The sequence below is a fragment of the Gymnogyps californianus genome, chromosome 20, assembly GCF_018139145.2.
Source record: "Gymnogyps californianus isolate 813 chromosome 20, ASM1813914v2, whole genome shotgun sequence".
Taxonomy (NCBI): Eukaryota; Metazoa; Chordata; class Aves; order Accipitriformes; family Cathartidae; genus Gymnogyps; species Gymnogyps californianus.
In genome coordinates this window covers 11,622,147-11,635,725 of record NC_059490.1, presented here as the reverse complement: position 1 = coordinate 11,635,725, position 13,579 = coordinate 11,622,147, and the positions used below count along the sequence as shown (strand labels likewise).

The 13,579-nt window shown below is 36.2% G+C and overlaps 1 protein-coding gene across 2 annotated transcripts in view; it reads left to right on the top strand.

The window, feature by feature from the left end:
- Nucleotides 1-13,579, top strand: part of NF1 (neurofibromin 1) — a 103,969-nt gene that overhangs the window by 42,495 nt on the left and 47,895 nt on the right. Inside the window, exons 31-36 of one of the 2 annotated variants that reach the window (XM_050908967.1) lie at nucleotides 2,334-2,396; nucleotides 4,370-4,528; nucleotides 5,377-5,474; nucleotides 5,621-5,767; nucleotides 6,157-6,303; nucleotides 6,615-6,725. In XM_050908967.1, the coding sequence (XP_050764924.1) occupies nucleotides 2,334-2,396; nucleotides 4,370-4,528; nucleotides 5,377-5,474; nucleotides 5,621-5,767; nucleotides 6,157-6,303; nucleotides 6,615-6,725 (725 nt within the window). The remainder of the gene's footprint in view (nucleotides 1-2,333; nucleotides 2,397-4,369; nucleotides 4,529-5,376; nucleotides 5,475-5,620; nucleotides 5,768-6,156; nucleotides 6,304-6,614; nucleotides 6,726-13,579) is intronic. The other variant, XM_050908968.1, reaches the window with a different exon arrangement.

Below are 13,579 nucleotides of genomic sequence, written 5' to 3'. Positions count from 1 at the left end.
TAAAGTCATCAGTTTCTGTTTCTGACAGTGGTTGTATTCAGGTTGGCGGGGGGTGATTTTGGTGTGTTTTGTTTGGTTGTTTTTTTAAATTGGGAGATGAGGGGGGCAGGTTGGTTTCCTTCAAGCTCAAATGGCCACAGTCTCACAGACATTGACTGGGAGTGTATCGGAGTGTTATTGAAAATGTCACACGCAACCTTCATTGTTGCTTCTGTTATTTGACGTTACGTTGTCCCGCATCTTTGCCTAGAATTGCTTTTATGTGCTGTTACTAGGATGCATCAGATTTAATTCCATTTCAGTGCTACATTGCTAGAAATTATTTCTGTGCAAACCATTTTTAATTCCTACACGAAATGGAGTTACTAAAATGTACTCACCAGTAGGCATTGCCAGAGATTCTTCTATGGAAGCATATCAAGTCTATTTGCTTTATTCTTGCCTTTACTTTTTTTTGGTAACAAGGGTAATTTGTTCTGAAAGATGATTTACTGGCAAATATACAAGTGGTTTTAACTGATACTCAGCTTCAACGTTTACTACTTTAACTTTCTAGTAATACCTGTATTTGTGTACAAATGTTTGTTCATCAGAAATAGTGTAATAATTCATTCTGTACTTTCAAATTCCGGAGAGTTTTGAAGAGTCTGGCCTTTATCTGAAAGAAAGTACAATTAAAATCTGAATTTTTGGGGGTATTAATCCATTTTTATGGATTGTGTGAATGTGTTCCATCCCAAGCAATAGTGTAAGAGTAAATGAGACTGAATTTTGCGGTGTCTTTTTATGCTTAGAGTTTTAAAGTAAATGTGTGTGCAAAAAATACTCATCAGGTGTGTTCTGTAAATGATTTGTAGCTAATTTTAATCAATGTAGCAACATTATGGAAACGGTGTATTTAGTTGGATATTGGGGTCTACGCTGGCTGGCATTTCTGTTACCGGAACAGAGCCCTAGTAAGTGTTTTCATCTGGAAACATCCTATAACTAGTTACCGTGACAGATTCTCCCTTGCTCATTTTCAGGTAATGTATGTTTCAGGAGTGTTATGTGGTCACGAACAAGCCTGATCAAAGTAACTCATACAAAGAATTTGTGCTGGCTATTTCATAAAAAACACACAAACATACATGATTTTTCTTAATAAAGAGAGATGGACATTTTACTTGCTTTGAATGCAATAGCCTGATGAATAGAGTATGTATATGACTGCTTCAGGAGCTAACTCTGTAGAAATTACACAAAGTCAGAAATTTGGCAGAGGCACCATTGATTAAATATTAATAGGTCCTGCACAAATTTGAACTATTTAAATTAAATTTAGCTTGGCTAGCAGAATAGCTTTTACTGAGTTGTTTTTTTTTTTTTTTTCTTTTTACTCTGTCACATTTAGTTGTAGAAATTCTCTTCCAGTTCCGGTTTGTGTGATACTCTAAAGATTATTTGAACCGTTGGTGCATGCTTGCTCTCAAACTGCTAAATATTGCTAGCTTTCTATTGATACAGCTCCAAGTGTTGCTTGCTGTAGGGCTTCTCAGTGATGCTAATTTACTGTTGCAGCTAATATGAAGGATGTAGGATTGAGCTCCAAGACCAAAATGTGCCTCTGTACAGGGGAGCCGTGCACAAGGCTGATGTACTAGAGCTCTGCTCAAATCCTAATGGGACCTATGAGAGAATGTGATGCTTCTTGGTGGGTCCCTTTGCATTTAAATGAAATGCAGAAATAAGCGCAATCAAGTCAGATATCTTGATTTGGAAATCTATAATAAATTAATGTAGACCCACTGGCTTTTTTTCTTCCTTTTTCCACAGAGTGTTTTATGGCAGTGTTTAGCTATCAAAGTAGTAATAACCATGATGATTCACAGATCTAACTAAATTGAAGGACACACAGAGAAACATTGGGAAGATTTAAAACTCTAAATTTATTTTAAAAGTAATATGTATTCCAAAGGTATAACACTTTACTATTTTTACTATTAAAATTATTTGGGGATGGTGAAATACATTTGAAAGCTGAATATACCATTTAATGCCCAATATTGCATATCACGAGCACATTAATGTGGTTTGACTTTTAATCTAGCCAGAAATAGTAGAAATGATTGAAATGCAACATTTGCTTGTTTTGTATTTAGTGCTTTGTAAATAAGATGTAATAAAATTGTGGAATAAAAACTCCATCATCAGTCTTTAGTTTATATATTTCATTTTCTGTTGGTTATGTTTGTTACATTTTACTGTGTAATTTATGTACAAGTCAACATTGGTTTTTTGTTGCTGTATGTAGTTGGTGCTGTGACTTGTTTGTGCTCATCTCTGTTCTGTAGGCAACTTGCCACTCTCTACTGAATAAAGCTACCGTAAAAGAAAAAAAGGAAAACAAAAAATCAGTAAGTTTGGAGACCTTTTTATTAGCCATTTCTTTCAAAGCACAACAGAAATCTTTTGCTGTTTGTTCAAAACATCTTCACTTCAGTCTGTTTGACCTCACTGTAAAATCATTCTACTAATTCTGGCACAAAATAGCTTTCATTTCAATTAACACTGGAATTAAGTTATATTTAAAATATTCTCTGTGTGCCTATTTGAGTAAACAAAAGACATTTTTAACATTACTGCTTAGTACTTAATACTCTGATTCTTCTACCCTTGCCACCATCTTCAAATTAAACAAAATGCAGAAGAAAAATGTTTTCTTTGGTTTGGGGGAAAATCTGAGTCTGTTTAGCTGTTTTAACACTCTGGCAGATAACTTGACTTCAGCTTGCATCCTGGGAGAAGAACAATTAATATATATGGGTTACTGAAAAGAGGCTTATATGACTTGTTTCTGATATATTTTCTTTTGTTTGCCTTGTGACTAAGCAATAAAATTTAGCACTTGCATTTATTTACTGAGAAAAGCAGATTTCCCATTTTAAGTAACTTGCTGTGTTAAAGAGTTTAGATATGTAGATTGTGATAGAGTGGTGTCATTAAAAGTTAAGGCTTACCTGTTTCTTTGACAGTGACCTCAAAATATAAAGTATGAATAAAACAGAGGCAGAATGGAAATTTAGACTTTTGTTAAATACTCCCTTTTTTTTGCTGTAACTGAGCAGAATAGTAATCGTGTTTAAATGCAAAATCTGTGTGCAAACTAGTATTTTACAAGAAAATATTATCAGTAATTGCATCACAAGGTAACTGAATGAAGTTGCTAACTGAACCATAGTGATTCTTGATATGTATGTACTAATGGCTTTATCTGTTTTAAGAAGCATGATTTGAGATTGCACTAGTTATATTTTGAAGTATTTTCATAAATGGGGTTTGTTTGTCTTTTGTTTATTTTAAACAATATAACTTAAAATATGAAGCTTGCTAATTTTATTCTGTGAAAAGGTAGAATGTGACTTGTTTTGATTAACCGTTGTTACTCATAAGAAAAATATACATACAGATGTTGAATCGTTATAGAACCACATGTAGCATATTTAAGAACTTCATTTTTGTCAGTGAGCTTTATCTTTAACTAACTTTTCAAAGTCAAGTGAAAGATACCTAGAGAATAGACCATCCTCTTAGTAATACGTAGTTGATTTCCTAAAAAGAAAGGAGACTTCTTTTTTCTTATATTTTCAGAAATTTTTTTTTTTCTCCTCGATAGCAAAGAACAATATTTTAAATCCGTAGTTCTAGCAAATTCCTGCTAAGTGATTTCGGACAGTGTGTGTATAGACAGAGAAGTACACTGGCCACTCAGCTCTGGCTCATTCTGTCTTTCCTCCTTTGGCAAATCTGTTGAGATGTGATGGTTCTGAACAGTATTTCTACAAATATCTCCTTCCCACAAATTTAAAATTACTCCTGAAACTTTTCAGCATAAGTCTTATTGCTGGAGAGGCTCTTGTGATCAACAGTGAAATTATACATACACAAATAAAAGACCCACTAATTTAAAAAGAATTACCTGTATTTGATGGGAAGACTGTGCACGCCTGAGTATGAACATACAGCATTTGTCTGCTTTACGGTCAGTGGCAGGGTCCTGGCATTAAGTGGTCAGTTACTCCGAAGAATACCTTCTTATCTTTGTCCAATAGCCATTGTAGCAATTGCACCCTAGCCAGAAAGTTTGGACGAAAGCTGAAGTAAAGCTAGCTAGTGTCTGATAGCCCCCTCGCCCCTTACTCGCTTCCCTCTCGTTCCCGATTGTCCTGTGATGCAAGACCTGTCAAGGCAAGAGAGTCCTACTCAAGTGTATTGAGCTTGATTGGTATGGAAAGAATGCTTAAAGTTGGATTACCGTACAAGGCTTTTCTCAGCTTGCTTTCCCTTTTCTTTAATGCAAAAATATTCTTTATAATTCTCAACTTCATAGGTTGTTAGTCAGCGATTTCCTCAGAACAGCATTGGAGCAGTTGGAAGTGCGATGTTCCTTCGGTTCATCAATCCTGCGATCGTCTCCCCTTATGAGGCAGGGATTTTAGATAAAAAGCCTCCACCAAGAATTGAAAGGGGATTGAAACTGATGTCAAAGGTGAATCAATAAATATTTTCATTTGGCTATGTTGTATATTCTACCTGATTTAGTTCTGTTCTTTGACTAGTATGAGAAAATTTAGATAAACTTGCAGTTTTTTGTAGCAACCATCATGTTTATTTAAAGTGCACTTTCCATACTACGTTTATACATCATGACATTAATGTTATAGCTCACAGCAATGTAAGCATGGGGAACAGTCTGTATGGAAAAAAACACTTTGCCAAAATGATGTGTAAGATAACAGAATGCCTTCTGGCTCTTCACTTGAACTTCTAACCTTATCTGAAAACAAAGAAACCAATGTTACTTTGAGCACAGTGAGAATAATGGCAGCCAGATATTGATTAAGCTCGTACTAGCGCTGAAGAAGTTATTTTTTCCTATCTTTAATCTCATTTGGTATTATTTACTGTAAAAATTAAAAAAAGGTTTAATGATGGCATACAAATTCTGTGACCTGTGCATATTATCCATTTTAAATGTTGAGAAATTATAGTTTTCTTTAAATAGGCATATGCTATTGCTTTTACATGTCTGTATAATTTCCAGAAGAAATAGTTAACATTTAATAAATGGTGGTTTTGAGAGATGATTTATTTACCTGGTCTAAACCCGAATAAAGTTCATAAATAAAGGAAGTAATTTTCTAGTATTTAAAAGTATGTGAAAGAAAATATTTTGAAAGTGAACATATTTTTAATTGGTTGGCTTATTGGCCTTTTTTTGTCTTGAGGTTTCACAACAAGTTAAAAGGAATATTTCTGACAGCGAAGTTGCACTGACTACCATAACAGTTAATGCATTAAACCTTTATGTGTTTTTACCATCTTTTTATTATTTAGATACTTCAGAGTATTGCCAACCATGTCCTGTTTACAAAAGAAGAACATATGCGGCCTTTTAATGATTTTGTAAAAAGCAATTTTGATGCAGCACGAAGGTAGGCCCTTTGGAAACTTGCACAAAGAGTCTGTGTCGTGTGTAAAGAGTAAGCGGAGAATGTTCTTGTAGCCTTTTAATTTACATTGAGTCTACTTGGCAGATTTCCCTTACGTGCTTATGGTTATTACTGGTTTTGAACTCTAGGTTTTTCCTTGATATTGCATCTGATTGCCCAGCTAGTGACACTGTCAATCACAGCCTGTCCTTCATCAGTGATGGCAACGTACTTGCTTTGCACCGCTTGCTGTGGAACAATCAGGAGAAAATTGGCCAGTACCTTTCTAGCAACAGGTAAGACTTCAGGAATATTATGAAGAAGGGAGTTGCTGATGGGAAATGAGTATTTGGAAATACTTTCAGATGCTTTCATTATTATTACGGAGAAGAATATCATGGCTGAAAAATCTTACATTTGGAAACCTGTTTTATTGACAAGCCGTCATTGGGAACATGCCTAACATCTTTGCTGCCAACCTTTTGTGGAAGTGTATAGTTGTCTTATCTTTTGTAAAAATTGTTCTATGTGTAACAAACATTTTTCTTATTTCTTCTTTGAACACTTTTTTAATTTTAAAAAAGAAAATCCAGCCTATTCAAGGTAAGGAAGGGTAGTGGGGGAAAAAAAGTAGGAATTGCTGAGTAAAGGAGGACTTTTCTTTGAAGTAATATGCTGTTTCTAGGGACCACAAGGCTGTTGGAAGACGACCTTTTGACAAGATGGCTACTCTTCTTGCCTATCTGGGTCCTCCTGAGCACAAACCCGTGGCAGATACCCATTGGTCCAGTTTAAATCTCACTAGTTCCAAATTTGAAGAATTTATGACAAGGTAATAAGATTATCGTGGAGGGGACACACATTGTGGGTTTCTAGACTTTAGCATGTAAGGCAATATAAATAGTTACTAAGACTCCAGCTTTCATTTTGAAGGGGAGTGCAAATACCTGGGTCTGCATATACCTTTTGGGTTTCTGAGTAGGTTTTTAATTTCAAAAATTAAATTGAGAACTGGAAACGCCAGTAACGTTTGTGATTGTGTGAACTTAATACTTTCGTTTAAAGATGCAAATAAAGAGGGTTTGGGATTTTTTTTTTTGAAAGGCAGTTGTGAAAAGTTGATGTCAATGTACTGCTTTTTAGGCATCAGGTACATGAAAAAGAGGAGTTCAAAGCACTGAAAACATTAAATATTTTCTACCAAGCTGGGACATCAAAAGCTGGCAATCCTGTTTTCTACTACATTGCTCGGCGGTAAGGAATCTTTCACCTTCCCTGTCTGAAATAAACGTGTAAAATCAAAAGTATCAAGTGTCTATAAGAAAGGGACACAAACTTTGTAACAAACGAAGAATCTGAAAATAGCTTATTTGTCAAATTTTGGTGACAGTATTTTTCAATTGAGTTGTTTCCTAAATCAGAACTCTCGTATTTTTTCCACCCAGGAGTATGTGAGTATCTGTGGAAAAATACCTAAAATTTTAAATACATTTTATTAATTTTCACTGTCTCAAGTAAACTACATCTACACCACATTACTGTTAACCCTTTATCAGTGATTTTAGCATCTTCATTTTCTGAAGTATAAAATGAGTAACAAGCTAAAACATGGGATAAAATTTCTCAAAATGGTCCCTGTATCCCATTTTAAAGAGTAATACAAGTACTTAGAACTTTCACACATAGTCAAGACCATGATGTTGCTTCAGTTTCGCCATTATGTTCTAAGTGACAATAATACCATGTCTTTGGAAATTATGAGATCTGTGGAAGTATCACTGAAGTAATAAGAAAAGCAGATGTTGACATGTGAACTTTGCAAAAGACTGTGTTTTTCCAATAAGGCAAAATTTTGAAAGTTTTAAGTCTTCCCTACTCTGGAAGATAGTGATTCATAACAACGAGTAACATATGCTGCAGTATTGAAGAATTTGGGAAGAAAATCTCAAAATCAGTATTAGTCACTTTATGGTCAAATAAGTCACAATTCTCTCTCTTAAAAAAAACATAAAAAGTTAAAAAATTTAAATAAACTGGTTTTATTGAAATTAATGTTTGCAGTCATAAAGCTGCAACTAGAGTAAGAATATAACTGAAACTTGATATTTCAGTCTAGTTATTAAGTAACTGCACTATAAAATTCATGGAGGACAGCATGTTGAAAACAGTTTCCGTAGTAATTACACTCATTACTAAAAGTCATTCCTAGTCTTTTTAAGAAAAGGAAGATCATTGTGCTCACAAGCAAGTGCAATCAAAGACAGAACTGTAAAGATAAGATTAGAGCTGTTGTACCTTTTCTCTGTGCTGTGTTAGGTGCCTTTGCTTTTGGTAATGGTGTTGCTGGTGAGGTGTTGGCTGGCAGCAGCGGGACTGCCGGTTTTGGCACCGGCGGGGTGTGTGGTGATGCTGCCGAGGTCTGTGAAGTTCTCACCAGCGCCGATTGTGGTAGTGAGAGTCCTGATGTCAGTGTGGCACTTATGGATGCTGGCAGATCCTGTATGGATGTTCACGGTCGGATTATTGCCGATGCATTTTGTGCCAGTGAGGCTCTTGGTTTTGCTTCTGCTGCTATTGCCAGTATGGTTTTTGCTGGTGCTGCTGGTGGTAGCTGAGTTCATGCTGGTGGAGCTGCCTGTGGCACCAGTGCTGGTAGAGTTCATGTGGTTGCTTTGGCTCTTCCTGGTGCTTCTGTTGCTGGTGGGGTGCTTGGTTTTGATGCCGGTGGGGTGGCTGCTGCGCCAGTGGGGTGCTTGCTTGTGGTACCCTCGCTGCTGGTGTGCTTATCTGTGGCATGGTTAGGAATGGTTGTGCTCCCTGGGGAGCTCTTGCTTGAGCCGCTTGTTGGGGTAAGGCTGGGAAGAGAGCTTTTGGTGGTGGTGCCAGTGTTGCTGTCCCTGGTGTGCTCCTTGCTGGTAGTGGCGCTGCTATTCGTGGTGCCAACGGTGGCAGTTTCATTGATGGTGCCACTGCCGGCAAAAAGTATTGTCATGATCTGAGGAGATGTCACCAGTGGTGAACCTTCTGCAGACCCTTTGAGTTCATGTAAGAACACGAGAACAAGCAGAGGAGGTCACTTCTTTAGCAGTATCTTCTGTTTGTATTCAACAATTTAAATCGATAGTCAATACACGTTTGCAAACAAGGCATTCTTCAAATTTATGTATTTCTAATGAAAATCATACCCAACAGGCATGTAAGATTTTTTCAATTAATTAAAATTTTAGATCCTTAATTTTATTAATTTTCATAGTTTTTCATTGTTTTTAGTAGGGCTTTTTGCTCTGTAGATTGAGTTACAAACTTACTTTCCTGGAAGATCTGTGCTCTGTTATACTATGTGACTTTTGTCATTTCCTTTCAGAAATTTTCAAAATTTCCAGATTTTCAAATAAGGAACAATTCTAATGATTGGAAGATTTTATTGTTTTACCACTGGATAATAAACATACCTTATTCCAAATTCAGGTTGGAGGCTAAAATAACGAGCAAGCTTTGACAAACCTTTCCAAATATAACCTCTAACTTGGTAGTTGAATTCTGCTACTTAAATATGGTTTCCTAGCCAGGATGCAATTAGAGATCCAACAAATGAATATATCTGTTCACATTTCTTTTATTATGTTTTTGATTTTCAGAGCAACAAACAAACAAAACTTCTGTTCAGTATCAATGTGGAAGGTAAAATAAATTTCAAAACTGTTTCCTTCTTCTGGAACTTTGTACAGGCATGCCAAAGAGTTTTTTAATGCTTTAAAAAAAACAACACAAAACACTTGCTTTCAAGCTGGTAATGTAGGGAGGAAATGCTTACATTCTCTTAAATTTGTTGCTGTGAAAGTTCTCAAACACTTGTTTCGCTGCTAGCTCTTAGGAAGACTTTATGCGTCAGGCAGTCCAAAGGTGGAAGAAAAAGGGAAGTGTAATATGGCTGGTACCATTTGGAGATAGCGTTTGTGTGAATGAGAGTGAAGTGCCCATGCTTTTTGTCAGTTCTGCACTTAATGAATCTGTAAGCTCGTGCTAATCAAAGGAATACTAAATAACACAAAGAAAGTCTCATTACATAGAAGTAGGTAAGAAATAAAAATGTATCTGAACTTTTTTCCAATGATTTATAGCTCTGAAATAGAATCTATATGAGAGAACATTTATCTAAGTCAGCCTTTAGCTTTCCCTTCCTTTTGCTTGGGAAATTGCCTTCCTTTAACTTGACCCCTTTTCTGCATTTTCAACACGCTTGACTCTTTGGATGGAGTGGAAGAAAACAAGATGAGTAGTACCACTTATCTTCTGTCCTAATTTTCTGCCTTCAAAAGCCGTACCACACTTCTCTGCACTCTTTAAGGTCTTTGAGTCACCTTTGAGCCTATTGTGTTGGCTGAAGTGGGCCTTTATAAAATCTTATATGAAACTTCAGTTTGCAGTATAAATGGCCATATAAGTTTCTAACAGTAATTAACTAAATTGGTTATCGTGTGTATCTTTGACATTTTACAACAAAATGGTTGAGAAGAGGGATAGCTTCTGGAAATTTTCCTTTTGGAATATTAGTGATCATTGTTGAAACAAAACCAAAATCATTTTGTTTTCAGTGAAACATGTAGCTGCATATCTAGCATCTAATGCTGTTTTCTGCTTTTCAGAAAACATTGAACAGCACGTGACTTGTAGAGTGACTTTACTGGGATATCTGAATGTTCCATGTAATTCTGTACTAGGAACAGATTTATTGACTCTTAAGTTTGAACATTGCATTTATGCTAGGCACTAGAAAAAACATTAGTGATGCCTTAAAGATTCCAAGGGGGTACAGAGTTGATAGTAAAGTGAGTGTATACAGTGCCAAAACTGAAATTAGTTTGCCTATCTTCCATTTGTTTATAAGTTCATTTTTTCCTAGAGATTCCGGACACTAAATCTGCACACAAAGTTTCAAAATTTTAACTAAGGACACATTTTTAAATGCTGCATTGTGTAGGGGACTAACTCATTGTGAACACTTAAAATTACATATCATTGGATTATGATTTTTGCTGAACTTTATTTCTGCATAGGCTTAAAAAAGGATATGTATTCACGGACAGCATGTATCAGCTTAAATAAATGTTTCTTAAAAAGCATGCTGATTGTTTTAGACAACCTAACTATGCAGTTGAATGTCAGTAGATTTTTGAAGAATATATAATGTATTATGTTCAGATCCCTTCTAAACTAGTACTGCTGCCATGAGAAAAAGGCTGATCGTGAAAATTCAGGAATAAAAATGGATGTTTGGAAACTCAATTTTTCTCCCAGTTGTTGTGTTTATTCACTGTTGTAATGGAGTAAGCTCGAAAAGTTGTCAGACTATTGCAAATTAAAAGGATCAGCTGGAGTCATTTTATCTGCCCACTCCCACCTGCATTTCCCTTTTTCCCATCAATTCCATCAAAATAATTTCAGCAACTGTTTTTCTGAGACTCGTGTGAGTATATATCACGAGACAAAATATCTTCTCTTTAGGATAAAAAAAAAAGTAGACTGTATACTTTCAGGAATACTTCAACTTTGTAAGACACCTCATCCTTTTCTAAGGCAAACATTGGGGTGGTGGTATTCCCCCCACACCTTCCATGAGTTATGTTGAATATACAACAACAAAAGTATTCATATATTAATATTAAAAGTACTGTTGTATCCTTGCATGGCTAATTTTAGTATGAATGAGCCTGTTTTAATGAGATGTCTTCTCCGTTTCTTCAGGTGAGATCTGTGGTGGACACAAGTAGATATTTGAAGGGAATTTGGAATGCTTGATAGCTTAAGTTGGGGTAGGAGGATGGTATTGCAGTGTCTGCTTCAGTAAGTGTGGTATCTTTTGCATGCTCAACAGTAGGACTTAGTTGCAGTTTAATGAGAAAAGCGATGTTGACTAGTTCTCTGCAGAAGTAAACTGGTGTTTTTCACTCTGATCTGGATTGTTTTCCTTTGTAAGCCACTTAGACAACAGCATTAGGAAAATTTGTGGGAAAGGATTATTTGAAGCGTCTGTGCTAAAGTGAACTCGTGCTCTGGGCAAAAGGCAGTCAACATCGAAGGTGCCATTGCTCCTGTAAGGAGGATTTTGCTGTAGTTAGACTGGGGGGCCCAATGTGATCACAGAGGCACACACATACGCTCCTGCTTGGAGTGGAGCTGACAGGTCGTGAACCTGCAGGGCTAACTGACAGAAAGGGGTATCCCCAGGGGAAGCCTGTGCCCTTCCCCCCCCCCCCCCCCCCCCCCCCCCCTTTTTTTTTTTTTAGCAAGATCCCAGATGTTTAAGCCTCTTCCACACACAAAGTTAGAAGAGAAGGTAGTCTTTTGAAATCTCTTTAAAAAATTCTCTGTGTTTGCTTACCACATTTTTCTCCTCCAGTTTTTTCCATTAGACAGTGTCTTATTTCATGTCAAGTAAAATAAAATGCCTCCATTGTTATCATGTCCTGTTCAGACAAGGAATTAGGCATACAACTGCCAAGAATAGTGATAACCCATCTTCAAAAAGTTTACTGTCTGGCAGTGATCCAAGGCATCCTTATGTATTCTGTGAAGACTTGACATGCAGCGTGTTTTCTTCATTTGCAGAGCAAGAAATGGTTATTTCATCTGTAAAGAAAGAATTTCTGGAAATAAATTGATACAGAAGTGTGCAACACATGTTTGCTAGGCCTAGATCACTTACCTACCTTTTCTTTAAAAGCAGAAAAATAAAATTATCCACAGCTGGCTAACTTAACTTCCTTACAGATATAACACTGCTATTAACAGGCACAGTGGTTATGACTTACAAATGATTTCATGTGGAAGTGATCTCAGCAAAAATACGTTGTTTAAATGCTACAAACTAGCTCAGTATTTTGAGCTGAGGCCTGCAAGCTGTTTATATATAAATCTGTCATAAATGAAAATGTCTTAGTGGTTATTTTGTGCTTATTTCAGTATTTGAAACCTTGACATTTTACTGTTAGCTGGTCCAAGGTGCAGTGATATTTTAAGTGTGCTGTTAGAATGTTGGTGAGTAGAAGGAAAGTAAGTATTGGTGCATGTCTTTACAGGCATTTGGAGAGGTGTTATTGATACGTAATAATCCTGTCCCTTCAGCACTGCGTGGTTTGCATCTCAAATTCTTTGCAGCAGAGTACCTGAAAAGGAGGCAGAAGAGAACTTAAGCCTTTAGTTGCTCAAAATTTTCTTGTTTACTGAGGATGAGATAGGTTGGGACTACATATAGTTAGGAAATACATAATTCTCACACAGTCAAACACTGATATTGGCAGAAAGGCTGGGGAATTGATTAACCACTCCTTGGAACTTGATTATACACATCCAAGAATCCAAGAATGAAGCTGGTGACATGTTTACAAAAATATATGATCTCACATTGAAATAGGCTACATTATCATTCACTTTTAAGTATATGTACTACTTACCACTTGTCATGAGTGAAGCATACTGTAAGCTAAAGAATAGTGATAATACCTATTCATTATGGGGCTGAATTCTGCAGAGTATCTAATCCAGTGGAGGTGAATCTGCGTTTCATAATTATGCATAAGGGCTATTGATGAGAACTATGAGATGTTATGACTGATATCTTCATGCCCTGTACTTGCAAATAATTCAACCTTTTCTGCTTGCTTCCTTATCTGAGAAAGTATACGATCATTAGCATCATTCAATACTGATTGTGATTTGGGTATGCGATATTCCTTGGAAAAAGGTGCCAGCTCAGTGGGTGACTGTTTGTACACAGATGTTTGAGAGTAAACCTTTCCAAGTCTGGACAAGCCAGTAATGGGCCCTAATAAAGCTAGTATATAAAAAATAAAGGAGGATGCCACTTGTTTATCGTGTCAGTAGCTACTGAGTGTAACTATAGTAATCACAGTGTTGTTCTGTTATGGATGTATATTGAAATTTGGCTGTGAAACATGTCCACAAGAGAATCTGCCTGTTGAGACAATAGATGTAAAAATTGAAGAAGGAGAACATTAAATAGAAAGCACTGCAAAGTACTTCTTAATTATCAGCTTACTAGTAGCTGATCACACACTGAGATAACACAACTTTAGAAAAAAATGATA